Source organism: Zeugodacus cucurbitae, chromosome 6 (genome assembly GCF_028554725.1).
Source record: "Zeugodacus cucurbitae isolate PBARC_wt_2022May chromosome 6, idZeuCucr1.2, whole genome shotgun sequence".
NCBI lineage: Eukaryota > Metazoa > Arthropoda > Insecta > Diptera > Tephritidae > Zeugodacus > Zeugodacus cucurbitae.
The window spans coordinates 39245496-39261346 of NC_071671.1; the positions used below are offsets into that span (position 1 = coordinate 39245496).

A 15851-nucleotide genomic window follows, 5' to 3' on the forward strand; every position below is an offset into this window, starting at 1 on the left:
TACACAATACAGCAAGCTTTTAGTACTGTGCCCACATTTTTTATGTTAACTTCCAAACCTTTTCTATTTCCGAAATCGCACTTTTAAATGACCGAAGGTGTTTTCAACGACACGGCGACAAGAAGATAATTTTTTCACTTTCGGTTTGGTCAACTGAAAATAGAAACGGTTTCATCACGTATCTGTACTTTTACATCATTAACGAATTTGGATTGCCTTTCGAATAGTTCTTTATTCGTATGATGCCGAATATAAAGTAATTGTAGAATCGTTACTTCTTCCAGGCACTCCGATGTTTATGTAGGTGAACATATAACGATGATCTACAGTAGCAGAAGGGATTGTTGAATACTATTCTTTAAAATTGTAATGCAGTACTTCAAACCCATTTAAAATTTCTTCGATTTTGTTTGTGTTGGTGGATATGTGTCCAACATGTGGTGATGTTACTACATGTCTGTCTCAGGTATAACAAGAAAATTATCTATGGTTGTTTTTTAGAAATTTAACTGTTTTTGACTCCAAATTATTTTCAAATAAACCAGCTTGAAAAGCTTTCAATTGAACAATTTAATTTCATGTTCGCACGTAAGCGCCTAAAAGTAGGCAAGTTTTTTTGTTCCCATTGCTTTTACATTTCCTTCCAAAGCTTTCGGCACTATCATCCACTACGTTTTGTTTTGACATTCCTCGCTAGGCATCAGCTGTTTATGGTAGTTTGTTATTAAACGTTAAATGTGAACAAGTGCGACGTGATTCTCCAGTGAAATAACATACGTGAAATTAAAATATTATTGAAAATGTAGTGTATTTAAAGCGTTTACCATTTACTATTTATCATATTTTGAAAGGCAAAATGTAATCTTGGTTTAAAGTTTAAGTTACGTTTTATCCACTGGACTCGCTACATAATAACAACAAAGGACTGTATACAAAGATATGTGATTGGGATTGAATTACTAGTTGCTTTTTATTTGCCAAATAGCAGAAACGAAATCATCACGAGCATTGGAATAATCATGAAAAGTGGTTGCAAACCTGAAATCACGAAGCTCTAAAAACACGTCCAATGAGAATATTTGTACAAAATTCTCTCTCATATCCGTTGTTTACTAATAGAAATAGCAATGGTGTCTCTAACAATTCGAAGTTAGGGGAGACAGTACGAATTCACCCCATTTACGTCCGTGAAAGGCTCTCTCGTTTTGAGTTGGGTTTATTTTTTTAAATCATCCATTGCTAAATCCAAACATTGTTCATGCTCATATGCGCTTATTGTGGCAGGTTAAGTATTAGAGTTTTGGGGGAGTAGGTAGATAGTAGGTTGCTGTAGAATCTACAATATAATGCCCTGAACACATACACGACGTCAAGCCACATCTGTCAAATATTAAACGGCAGCACGGGTGCAACCGAACATTTTATACTTTAAGATATTTCACATATCAACCGATTTATAAGGTACTAATCCCATCGTATTTTTGAAAACCCTATATTTCGGTATATGGGAGCTGAGAGCTGAGGGTAGTTATGACCCGATTTTAACCAGAGACACACTATTAGAAGACAAATATTTCCTCTGAATTAAATTAATATATCTGAGAGATTTACCAATATTTTCGGTGAAAAATTACCATAAGACACTGAGTTCTTCATATTCGATATCCGGGCCATTGAAAAGTTATAATCCGATTTCGACAATTTTTTCACAAGTGATGCCACAGATCATATACAGTATTTGTGTAAAGTTTTATTTCGCTATCTTCATTGGTTCCTTATGTATATACATACATATTATAAAGTGAAGAAATAAGATGGAGTTCAAAATTGAGTTACATGGGAAGTAGGCGTGCTTGTGAACCGATTTTTCATCCGTGTTATCAGGGTGTCAGGAGATGAGGAAGAGGTGTCCTTTGTTCCAAATTTTACTTGTATAATTTTATTTATGGTTTAGTTTTCGCCATTTTGTGGTCGTGGCAATGGTCCGATTTTGCCCATCTGGCTTTCGAAGAACATGTCGAGCCAATACCGCCAAATTATCGTAAGCGACAATTTTTTCGAAAATTAGTTTTTTATAGAAACTAGTATTTTAAGACGAAACGGACCTATCCTTGTTGATGTTTATCATTCAATTATACATGTAAATGTCTGAAAAGCATTAATGTATGATAAATTTTTAATTACTACCACATTAATGGTTAAAAGTATTTAAAAAAAACCTTCTCCTGTAAAGTTTGGTTTTTGTCGCTTACGCTAATATGGCGGTAAAGGCTCGATGTGTTCCAAGTTTCGTCAAGGTATCTCAAAATATAATTGTATATCAATAATTTGTGATATATACATATATACATTCATAGTAACTAATTAATTGGTCCAGACTAATTATGAAGGCGGCAGGATTGCGACACAGTGAAAATGTAAACAAATTCTTATCCACCTCTCATTAATTAGTGAAAAAAAAATATTCTTCTGTCAAACTTACTACAAACAAAAAGAAACAAACCAAATGGTCGTAATCTCTATTTCTATCATTATTGAGTCCAGACCATTTAAAATTAACGGTTTTTTATTGAGTACCTGAACAAGCACTATTCGTTTACTATTTACGCAGTATTAAATATTCTTCTTTTTTATTTCACAGCAAATAAGAAAGAGCTCTTTCTCACGGGTCAACACCTGTTGCGGCAATTCTTAGTTTATAGGGAGGAGGCGAATTTGACATTTTATAATTAATTTTTTGTGTGTAATTTTCAAACACATATAGAAATATGCATAATACAATTAAAATATGTTAGAAAATAGAGAATAACGATAAAATTAGTTAATGAAATATATTTTTTGTTTGGAAACGATGCGTACAGTTCAGAAAATAATATGAAAAATAATGAACACGAACACACGAACTGAGTTGTCGAACACAAATTGCTCGTGTGAACGCAATGGGCGACAGTAAAAGAGAATCGCTCGAGAATTTGCAACAGGAGTTGTCCAGTGTGAAATCGCACAAACCGAACTTTGTAGGGATGAGACACACGTAACGGGTAAAGTTACGCATACGTGAAGTGTTCGTGCGCTCACTGGAATATTGTCATGGTGATGTGCCAACGCAGGCAAATTACGAGTACGACAAGAGAGTGCGATTATTGCGCAAATCGGAGTAATACTCATTTGAAGTTACGATACTGCGGTAGTGGACTCGCGTTACGAAGACAACTGACTGAGTTGATGTAGAACCGGGAACGCGTACACATGTACTCTCGCAACGATGCGTTGCAGCTTAAAGTAGAGAGCAAGAGGATAATAAATAAATAATAACCATAATCATAATAAACATAATAAAAAGTATGAAAGTGCGCTCTATGAGTTGAATAAGAGGAAGCGAAAGTAACGCATGTAAATCTAATGTAAGCATAAAAAGTGAAAAGTAAGTGGTAAAGTGTAATAAGTAACTTTACGCAGCTTCTAGAGCAGCCAAATAGCGAAAGTACTGTGAAATACAGTTTATACAGCGAGAATATCCGTAATCCAGTTGGTGCAGTGACCCGCAAAATTATGTAGAAAAGTAGTGACAAATCATAAAAGAATTGTGAAAAAACGAAAGGGAGTGTAATAAAATTTTGTAATTGCAGAAATTCGCTTGAATGAGACAGGTGCCTTTGCCGTTGAAACGGAGCTGCACACAAGCTTAAATGCATATATTCGAATACAAAAATTTAACTCGCTGAGTGGAAGGCAAAATTCTAAGCGAAACGAGAAGTGCTGAAATTGCAAAACAAATCTAGTAAAACGGCTATAAAGCGAAAGCAACAAGAGTGGATATAGAACAGCTACAGACGCAAGCAGCGTAGCTCTTTAATTAAGGCTGGTAATCTTCGTCGCATACTCGCGCACTTGCCAAACAAATATTTTCACTTAAAAGCCACACACAATCATCTGCAAATACATATATGCATGTATAACATCTACGCGCACTTAAGGCGAGTGGAGTGTATCAGCTTTTAGGCGCAGCCACCAAGAATAACAAACATTGCAGGCGTTGAAACAGCACGGAGTAAAGGAAGTAGGAGAATTTCCAGCATCAACGCTAAAAAACGTTTCCGCACGCTGTTGTTGTTGTAACAACCGACTGGAGACGACAGCTTATTGGCACAGTTTAAAGCATCCAGAGGCGGCTGAGACAGCCGTGTGCCAAGTAGGCATTGACTTTGCGAGACAGCAGCAAACCTTGCGGCATGTTGTAAGCATACGTGATATCGATACACCCAGCAATAACCGAAGTAAATGCAGTAAAGTTGAAGGATTTTTGGTGCTGAGTAAACACACATACATACTCTTGGCAGTGACTATAGAGTAGTCGCTAGTCGCTGCTACAATAGTTGTATTAAAGCCGATACCGAGTGCAGCAGCATTGTGCAAATACACCCACTTACATATGTACATATATGTGTGTGTAAATACATTTTAAATCTGACGTGTTTCAGTTGCATACTTCACCAAAGTGAGTGTGTTTGTGTGTGCGAACGGCACTCGTACGAGTTGCAACACCGTTGACGCCGCTTTGAACTTCGACAAGCTTCAACGCTGTACAGCCAACAAGGTCCTGTGGCGTGCCGTTCTACGACAGTTGCCAATTAGTTGCCTGCCGGTGCAAGCGTATAAAATTTTGGTGAAACTGGCGCTTGATTATAGTAATTATGAAATTATTTAAACGTAAATTATTTAATTAAATTTGCCGTTAGTTTAACCAAATCACTGTGAGTTGTGTTAATACTGAAAGTGCTGTCTGTTGCTTGTCGTACGTGTAAAATTTGATTTGTGAATTATAAAATAAAAAAAATAAATAAAAAATAAAAACGTTACGTAAACGAGCCGGATAATCGCTATAGACTGCAACGCATTCAATATTGCCGCATACACAAGTCGCAAATCTACCGTTATTGCCGCCACAAACCACAATTCGGTCGGTGGCTGACCTACTGCGTTCGCCTGCACCCAAACAACTACCACAACAAATAAACAAAAGCAACACAATCGACCGCCGCCGAGAACTCGTTCAAAGGCGCCTGACATCATCTGCCGCGTCGTACCCAACGTCCGCAGCATCGTCTCAAGATGACCACAGATTTGTTGTTCCCGAAAATTTCGGATTGCTCATACGTCTCGTGTTACTGGTGAGTACACTAGCATCACACACACACATAAATACATACAATGTATATACGAGTTTTAAACACACGACAGATAAAGTAAATTAATACAAAGAAATCAAGTTGGAATTTATAAATTAAAGTTATGCTGTATCTGTTGAAATTAATGCTCTGCGAAATTGCATTGCCCACATTCATTCCCATGCGCATCGGTATGCGTGTATATGCGCAGGGGCACCACATGTGTTGCATACTTTTCGACGTTTAGTCGGCATTTGCCAGTATAGTTCTGCATTTTATTTAATTGTATTTATTTTGTATCTGCCTGAGTGCAGCAGCTGCCACGCTCGAGGCGATTCTGCGCACCTCAAATTTTTTATTATATGCAGCTTTGGCCCATTCGCACACACCATAAACAAACACCATTAAATGCAGTTAGATGTGAGTGCACTACTTATACATGTGTTCATCGTGCAACATGGTGGCTAGTTAGGTGGCAAAGTTTGTCTGCCTCTGCCAGTGTTTCTCGTTTGTTGCGTATTCAAATTCGTTGCGCTCATTACTCAAAGCGTGTAGAATTAGGTCAAACGGTCATGCTTATGCTTTGGGGGAAAAATTTGTGATTTTCGCATTTTTTGTCTGTGAAATATTTAACATGCTGGCACTCTTTATTTTTATATGAATTTTTGTATTCTCATATACATTAATGGCCCATTTCATTGCAACAACAAGCAACGGTAAACATTTCAAGCCTTGTCTAAGGCGTTTGCTGCATCCTCAGGCAAACTTTCCACCGCTTAGTATTATTACTACTCTAACAGTTCCAGAATGTGGCAAATTTTGGTCGGTTGATATTCGACCAATTAAATATTTGCCAAATACTCAGAGTATTGCTAACTTGAGACCTCCTCCGAGAAGATCTACTATGCCGGAGACCTAATATACTATTAAAGGTTTAATGGAAATAATTATAGCGCTTTCTTTTCTCGATGGAAATGCTGCCTTTGGACAAAGTATCTTTTATAAACAAAGTATCTTATCTTTCGGTTCATAATTTCGGTTTCGGTTCATAATTTTTTTGGCATCGCAATAGTCAGATATGTTATAAAAGGACATGAAACAATAGTACCAAAAAACTCAATAAAAACCCGGTTATCCAAAAGTGAGTTTTATTTTGAGTAAAAAAAAATAAAAATAATTCAAAAATAATGCTTAGGTATGATTTTTATTTATTTTTCTTAAAAATAATGATTATTAATGATTTTTTGCAAAATTACTCAAAATTAATCATTAACGGTAAAGAAAGTCATAAAACCAATATATAGTAACTATTATGTGATTTTTAATTTATCTGGCTGGTAGGAGAAAATCTTTCAGTATTGATTAATTTATATACAGGTCCGCAATAGCGTATAATCATTATCGTTATGGCGGTAGTCTCAGATAACATTCTCTAAATAATTTTCAGGGATGTTGCCAAGTTGACGCTTGCCCAGATAGAAATTGGAGTCCTTTCGGGAATTGAGTTTGGTTGGTAAATTTTTCAAAGCTTAACCGTTTGTATAACATAAGGTCTACCTATGAAATATCGGTAAGATCATTTCAAAGACACACAATTGAGACTCCGAATTAACACAGATAACAGAAATTTACTCGTTCGATTGGATCGAATGCACTAAATAACTTGAAACGAAAACAAAACAGAAATGCCAAATTAATTTGACCAAAAAAATTAAAGTTAACTCAGATTATTCGCCACCATACTCACGTCCAAAAGACGTTTATTGCTAATGGACACATTATTTCATTAATAATGATCCTTTTGATATCAATAAATAATTTGTTTTCTGACCTTTAAATTGAACTATTTATGGATTTTTGTCAGAAAATGTGGTTTCTTTTTGAGTCTCTTATAACTACGTCCAATGTATGATATATGTATAAATATATTTTTCTGTAAAACATTTACATATATAAATCATTGTATTATATACATATGTATATAGTCAAATATTATAATCCGAAAACAAAAGACAATTTAGAAAAGCTTTTAAACAATTGTAAAGAAAAAGAAATAGTTGCCTTTGCATATGAAATATCTCAGCACTAGTGTTCGCATCACTGTCTACTTGTGGTACACATCGTATTCCATGAAGTTTGTCACTCTTTTCGGTAAATTGTACAACGAACTCCCCAAAAAGTTTGCGAGAAATATTTTCTCCACACTTTGGTGTTTTGCGGCACCAAGAACGCATTTCGGTCAGGGCCATCACAGTCCATAGACATGTGAGCGGTGCGGAAAGCGGGTGGTGGAAGCAATGAAATTTAAGTAATTGAAACTCAAAGCGACAGCGATTAATGTCGGGGAAAATAACTACATTCAAGTGTCATCAAGATGAATTTATAACGGCGAAACATTGTTGCTCCCAAAGATGGTAAATACTCCTAAATAGCGCTTACTCCACTCGAGTATACCATACGCAATGAAGATGGTCCGAATACAATGAAGAAAATGCGAACTGTCAATTAGATATATGCGAGTGCGCTTGCAGTATTCCCCGAGCAAAGGAAATATTCTAGGGAAAGTAATTCGTTTGCGTCTTTTTATTACGAAATGCTTGCAGTGCCAACACGAGCCAGTAAATTTGTGAAATAGCAAATGGCGACTGGCGAAAAATATGCTCAAATGTCAAGGCGAAACCCAGCTGCGTTGATTTTAGCCTCAGCGTGCGGTTATGCTTTATGGGCGGACTCCCATAAAAACGCCTGCATAAGTATATTGCATGTCCATATGTATATAAATACTTCGTCCATGCTAGATATAGTGGGGAGAATTTATACGCAGAATAGAAGATAATAAATTGCGACTTAACTGAAATTTGACAGCAGATTATTTAGGTTCCTCTGAACTGAGGCGCAATGAAATTGAAATTGGCGGCAGAGATGGGCTCAACCAGTGTGTGAGTAATTTTATATATCATGCGACATATCTATGGATATGCTTTTATCTATACATATTTGTGTGCATATCTTTAATTAAACCGTAAACATTTCACTTAAGAGATTTGCCAGTCAAGCAAAAATATCTGTCTAATCGTTCTCAAGTTTTTGGTCTCAAAGTTTTGTGTTTCGATAAAACATTGTTTTCTCTTGGAAAACAATTTGGATTGATGTTGGGATATTTCCATCGCTTACCTAAAACATAACCGAATTACCGGATGGGGCATTATTCGAATAATAATATTCGCTTTGCAGTATCCGAATAATCGTCCTTCGTCGACTATTCGATTACCCACTCATTTCCGACTATCTGGTTAACCGTTCGTTGTCGACTATTCGAATAGTACAAGTACATTCATTTTCTTACTTTTATTCAAAAATTAAAAACAAACAAAAACCAAAGGTTGCTTTGATTTCAAACAATTTTCATCTTTTCAAATACTCGCAGCAGAGCAACTATTCGAATAGTATTAAATACTAGCAGACCGATACGGCTTCGCACGGGTTTAAACAAACATTTCAAAAGTTATAAGTTTTTACACACTTATACACACTCTCCAAAACATATGAATGTACTTTCCCGATTCTTGCGTCTGTTCATTTAAAAATTGTAAAATGAGAAAAATTCGAACGAGAAATTATATTTTATTTGTAATGAGCTAAACCTTGATTACGACCTCTATTCTTTGGTGTCGCGTACTTGGGAGGTTTCGAATTTTTGCTCAGCAAGCAAAAACTTATAAAATGTCATGGCTTAGTTATGACATAAAGTTATGAAAGTAAAATTTGGTACAGAGCAGCACATTAGGTAGGGGCATATTTGGATGCAATAATTTAAGTGGCCGTGGTCCCGCCCCCAAATACGTTTTTTGTATATACATATCTCGCAAACCAGTAAAGCTATATAAACCAAACTATCTGGAGTGGTTTCCCTTACGTAACCTATCACACACCATGAAAATAGTTTGAATCGGTTCACAACCACGCCTACTTCCCTTATAATTCAATTTTGAATTCCATATGATTCCTTCACTTTATATTGTATACTTAAGGAACTAATGAAGATAGCGGAATACAACTTTTCACAAATACTACATATCATCTGTGGCTTCACTTGTGGTGAAATTGTCGAAATCGGACTAAAACTTTTCATGGCGGATATCGAACATGAAGAACTCAGTGCCTAAGGGTTAATTTTCAACGAAGATATATGTTAATCTCTCAGATATTTTAATGTAAGTTAGAGGAAATCTTTTTCTTCTAATAGTGTGTTACGGTACCAAAAATTATTAAAATCGGGTAATAACTTTACTTAGATCCCATATGCCTAATTATAGGTTTTTCAAAAAAATGTGAGATATCTTAGTGAGCGTATAGTCTTGGTATAGTGTACCTGGGTGGTGAAAATTAGTGAAATCGGTTCAAGAATTATCTCAGCCCTCATATACTTTATATGATTATTTTCGTTATATTGTTATATTTAAAAAATGAGAGTATAAAATATTTGGTTGCACCCGAACTTAGTATTTCCTTACTTGTTTTAAGTTAAGACTTACAAAGAAAATTTGTAATAATCTTAATGACTGACAGCAAAGTTTGCAAATTGAGTGGTTAAATTGATGACGACCGACCGAACTGTGAGTTTTTGATCACATACTTGAAATCGTCATTAAGTTTTAAGCTAATGTTATACAGGAAAGGATACTCCAAAGTAGTTTCTACGTTACGAGGGCTGCTATATATATTTCTGGCCTAATAATGAAAATAGTAATATTTATCAACGAAAATGGTTTTATTGTTTTTCAAAATATTCTCCATCAAGATTTATACACTTTTGCATGCGCTCAAACCAATTTTCGAAGCACTTTTTTGAGCCTTTTCTTGAGCGATTTTCAAATTGTGCGGGATCCAACGAGAACAAACCTTTTTTACGGCCAGGTGTTCATGCAATATCGAATGTATGCTGGTGGGTGAAATGCATAGGCATGCCTCTATCTGAAGGTATGTTACATGACGGTCTTGCATTATCAGTTCACGTACGGCATCGATGTTTTCTGGCACAACGTCTGTTTTTGGACGACCTTCACGGAATTCGTCTTTGAGCGAGCGTCGGCCACGATTGAATTCGTTGTACCAGTTTTTCACAGTGCTATAGGATGGTGCTTCATAGCCATACAAAGATTGTAGTTCATCGATGCACTCTTGTCGCGATGCACTCCACGTCGAAAGTTGTGAAAAATAATCGCACGAAAATGTTCACGAGTTAATTCCATTTTTTGGCCGAGATGAATTTTTTAATTCCCTGTAAATAAAACAATTCACGATTAAATGACAAAACGTTCTGAGTGATGTTATGCTAAAAAATGTCAAACTTTCCAATGGAAATGCCAGATTGCACCTGGCAACACTTAGTGTTGCCTAGGCCAGAAATATATATAGCAGCCATCGTACCAGTTGGAAACTCAAAATCTCACAACTTCATAATAAAGTCCAACAACAAAGGTAAAGAACTCTATAATGTGATTGCATTATTCATAGACCCAGGAACAAAGTCGGCAAGTGTATATTATTTCCTGCATAATTTCCAATTTGTTGTGTTTGTATTATATGCTCAGAGTAGATGCATGCATGAGTTATGGATTGAAGTTTTCCCACACAGCTTGCAACCCAAGAATTGTGGACACTTGAATTAATATTTAGTGCACAGTGTTTCGCAGTTGTATTCGCAGTGGGAGTTTTTGTATACAAATTATAATGACAGAAGAGAAATATGGGCATATGTATGTAGATACGTGTACATTTTTGGTTTGAGTAAAAATAAAAAATAGATTCACTAAGCCTAACTGTTGTGTGTACACACAAAACTAATAGAGATTGATATGAGTTCCTTAAAATATGGATATCATAATGAAGATGTATGAAACGGAGACATTTGGGGTTTCAAACTTTTTGAAAAGACGACAAAGTCTGACAACAACGGAGTACTTGTTGTACTTGACGAAGGTGTGCATTGCTGGTTCTGGAATACCACAACGATTGATATTGAGGATGCCAGATGTGATGATGATTAGGCAAATGTTATAAACGTAGACCTATCTATACTACTATTATAAAGAGGAAAGATTTATATGTATGTTTGTAATGAATAAACTCAAAAACTACTGTGCCGATTTCACCATTGGAAAGCTAAGTTCACCCTGAGTAACATAGGCTATATTTATTGCTCGAAACTTCTTGGAAATAGTTCTCAGGTGAGGGTATCAAAAAGACTCCGTGATGGAGAGGCTTAATCTGAAATTGAAAATCGCTTGCAAGGAACGGTCTGCTAGTCTTTTATACTATATAAAGTAGTTCTTAAGCCATATGTATGTATATGAACATACATTGCACATACATACCCCCGTCAAATAATTATATGTGCATTTCTGCTCTTGTTTATATTTCTTATTCACTGTTATTTTTTGGGTTTCGATAAATGTGGAATAAAAGGTTGATATGTTACCGTTACTATGCAACGAAAATTGTTTCATACTTTTCTAGTTCTTCGTACAGTTACATTTAAAATGTGCTTGTGAATTGGGTATTGCATAGCAAATATTTATATGTGCAAAATCAGTTTAGTTTAGTGTCGCAGCAAAAACTTTTTTTGATGAAATGAATGAATGAAATCGGTTCCAAAATGGCTCTAGACCAAAGCGACATCGGAACTGTATCTCAAAATTTCTTAAAAACCCCACTAATTTTGGTATAATACGACGAAAGCGGACGAAAAACAACATTGATGAGCGGTGCGAAAGGATAATTCGACGGCTAGTAGGTGCGGACTTGATAAGCAGCGATCAAATATGGACCTAGTTAAGACAGAAAATCACAATAAATATAATTTTTCCAATTATATATAAAAATCAGTTTCTGAAACACACCTCCATGGCACCTAAACCAACGCTAAAGAAAGACACAATAAAGCACATTTGAGGTTTGCAAATAAATATCAATTCTGTTCCGATGAGTGATAGAATACAGTCTTTAGTGACGAAAAAAAAATAAATTTGGTCGGCCCAGGTCACTGCAAGAAATATTGGAGAGATTCGCACCAAGAACGACGGTCCTACTACAAGCGATGTTTTGGAAGCGGTACCTTGATTTCATGGGCTGTATTTTGCTGCTGTGGAAAGCTATCTACATGTTTTATATTCACTCAAATGAATACTAATATCAATGTAGATCTTTTGGGCATCGAGTTAATAAACTTTGCTGGCAATATTTATGGCATATAACTGGACATATCGAAAGGATAACGCTTCAATCCACACGAGGAACATCTTTAACGACCGGAAAATTCCGGTATTACAATGTGCAGCATTGAGTTCGAACCTAAATCCTAATGAGGATCTCTGAAGGAACCTCTCTGCTCCTGTTTTCCAAAACGGAAAGCAGTTTGAAATAGTACGTCACCTTAAATTAGCCATACAGCAAGAATTTGCCAATATTTACATAAATATTCTACAGTCAGTGGTTAATTCTCTGATTAAGCGGCTTAATTTAGTTTTAAAATATAGGGACAATTCTACTGACTATTAAAATAAACATTTCTTTCAGTTAAACTCAAATGTATAGGCTTTACTGGTAAAAATAGTAAAATGCACATATAAATATTTACTATTAGCCTAAACTTCAATTCTGTTTTATAGTTTAAAAAATATTTTGAAATTTGTTTTTTTTTTTTTTTGTTTTTTATATCGTATACATTAATAATAACAAACCTGCACACTCAAAAATATTTTGCAATTTTGTAATCGTTAATTTTTTTTGCAAAATGTTCATGCACATATAATTATTTGACTGAGGTATAGCAAAAGCAACTCTAGGGAACGACGACCATGATATGAACACACAAACTATTTGGCAATTCACTCTAGATTTACTAGATATACACATGGGCCGTCATGTCGAACGTGACTCGCACACATTTCAACTAAAAAAAATTATGAACTAAAATATTTTGACAGTCGGATTTTTTAATAGTACTTTATTAGCCCTACATTTAGTGTTAAGATTGATTTTGGAACGGTTTTCATTTTCAAGATAATTGCAAAAAACTAAGGCATTCGCACGGGACAAAAAATGGAAGTCGTTTTTCTAGACAACGATTCAAACCCCGATTTTAGCGAATTGTGAGGCCATGTTTAAATGTTTTTGATTGCAAAATGTTGCGCATTGATGCCTTTAAAATTGGTATGAATTTCACCCAAAAATAATTTATAGTTTTTATACTCTCGCAACAAAAGTTGCTAAAGAGAGTATTATAGTTTTGTCCACATAACGGTTGTTTGTAAGTCCTAAAACTAAGCGAGTTAGATATAGGGTTATGTATACCAAAGTGATCAGGGTGACGAGTAAAGTTCAAATCCGGATGTCTGTCTGTCCGTCCGTCCGTCTGTCCGTCCGTGCAAGCTGTAACTTGAGTAAAAATTGAGATATCTTAATGAAACTTGAAACACGTGTTCCTTGGCACCATAAGAAGGTTAAGTTCGAAGATGGGCGGAATCGGACCACTGCCACGCCCACAAAATGGCGATAACCAAAAACACATAAAGAGCTATAACTAAGCCATAAATAAAGCTATGGAAATAAAATTTGGTATGAAGAATCGCACTATGAAGGGGCATATTTGAATGTAATTTTTTTGGGGAGGTGGGAGTAGCCCCGCCCCCAAATAGGTTTTTTTTATATATCTTGCAAACCAATAAAGCTATATCAACCAAACTTTCTGCAGTCGTTTCTTTTAGCCGTTTCCTTATACGGTCCAAAAATCAAACAAATCGGATAATAACGACGCCCACCTCCCTTACTAAGGTTAGGTTGAAAATGACTAAAAGTGCGTTAACTCACTAACGAGAAACGTCAGAAACACCAAATTTTTCATAAAAAATGGCAGAAGGAAGCTGCCCTGAGATTTTTTTACAAAACGGGAAATGGGCGTGGCGTCGCCCACTTATGGGTCAAAAACCATATCTCAAGAACTACTCGACAGATTTCAATGAAATTCGGTATATAATATTTTCTTGACACCCTGATGACTGGAATATGGTTCACAACTACACCTACTTCCCATATAACTCAATTTTGAGTCCTTCAGATTCGTTCACTTTATAATGTATACATAAGGAACCGATAAAGATAGCGAAATAAAACTTTACACAAATACTGTATTTGAGCTGTGACATCACTTGTGGAAAAATTGTCAAAATCGGACCATGGCTTTTCAAGGCTCCTGATATCGAACATGAAGAACTCAGTGCCTAAGGGTAATTTTTCACCGAAAGTATAGGTAAAACTCTAAATAAATTGCGAGAGTATAAAATGTTCGGTTGCACCCGAACTTAGCCTTTCCTTACTTGTTTATTTTAATAGTATATAATTTAACTGTTTGTACTTTCTGCTTATATTTCCGATGCAGTGGGAACACATGTTATTTTTTGATATCGCACGGGACATTGAAATATAAGATAATAAGAGAACAAAAACTTACAGTTATTTGCAATCGTATGGTTTCTTATGCATTTTATTTTGCTCTTTGTACACTTATAATGTTTTTACACAAAGCAAAAATTAATACATGATATGTTTCTTTGACAATTTTGACTAAAAACCATATGCAGTAGAAAAATCGAAATGAGAAAAGTAGCTATTCGACTTGACTTTCGTATATCTCGTAATTGGTTATGAATAAATTTAAAATTTATTATTATACTAGCAGACCCGGCCACACGTTTTGTGACTAAGATATACAATCAATCTTGGCTTCGATGACGATACAAAGTTCATTACAAAGTCGAGGTTGATTTATGTTATACAGCATGATGATAACTGATGCTACTTTTAAATGTAAAATTAAGTGGTGACTTAGCATCCAGGCAACTCCAATGATTATAAAAATCCTTTGGGATTGTTGGCTACGTCATCCTCATTTGTATCTGTTACGAAATTCTAAATTGTCGCATTGACATCGACGACATCTTCCATCGTCAGCGACATTAATCCATCGAGGTGTCAACTGTGATCTTACCAATTCCAATATCTAGCAACTGCTTCTACAATCGCAGTTTGATCTTGTTGCAAAAACACTTGTATGTATAAATAAGCGATTTTTTATGCGCCGTACTTCCCAAATTATCAACTTGCATATCTGGAGAATCTTCGCTATAGCGCTATTTTTGGCGATTTTGCAAACTGGTGTTTCGTTGATTTGCAATTTAGGAGTAATTTCAAGGCCGAATTGCCGTTTGTCTGCCTACTAACAGGTGCCAAGTTGCCCCTATTCCCATTATAACTGGGCGTTGAAAATGAGTGAAATCGGTTCAGGAATTACCTCAACCCTCATGTACCATATATGCTGATTTTCGTTATTCTATTGGACTTTATTTCAAATTGTGTGTAATAAAATTACATCAATAAATTGCGAGAGTATAAAATGTTCCCTATGCCTTCCTTACTTGTTACAAATTGTTTTGGGTTATCGACACAGCCTTATACAATTGATCAAAGACAAAAATATTTTAACAAAGCAACAATGACTATCTTCAAAATATTATTATTTATATATATTTTATATCATAAATAATATGCTGCATACATATGAACATGCACATGAATTGAGAATTAACAAATGAAAGCAACTGCAAAAATAAAGAATAATACGTA

The 15851-nt window shown here is 35.4% G+C and overlaps 1 protein-coding gene across 8 annotated transcripts in view; it reads left to right on the top strand.

The window, feature by feature from the left end:
• The first annotated feature begins 684 nt into the window (after positions 1 to 684).
• LOC105219458 (protein N-terminal glutamine amidohydrolase) overlaps positions 685 to 15851 on the top strand; it is a 43769-nt gene continuing 28602 nt past the window's right edge. The window contains exons 1-3 of one of the 8 annotated variants that reach the window (XM_054233075.1): positions 693 to 802; positions 2642 to 3562; positions 3630 to 5171. In XM_054233075.1, coding sequence (XP_054089050.1) covers positions 5113 to 5171 — 59 coding nt within the window. In that variant the 5' untranslated portion in view covers positions 693 to 802; positions 2642 to 3562; positions 3630 to 5112. Of the gene's footprint in view, positions 859 to 2641; positions 5172 to 15851 lie in introns of all 8 variants that reach the window. The other 7 variants (XM_054233077.1, XM_054233076.1, XM_011195602.3 and 4 more) reach the window with 7 other exon arrangements.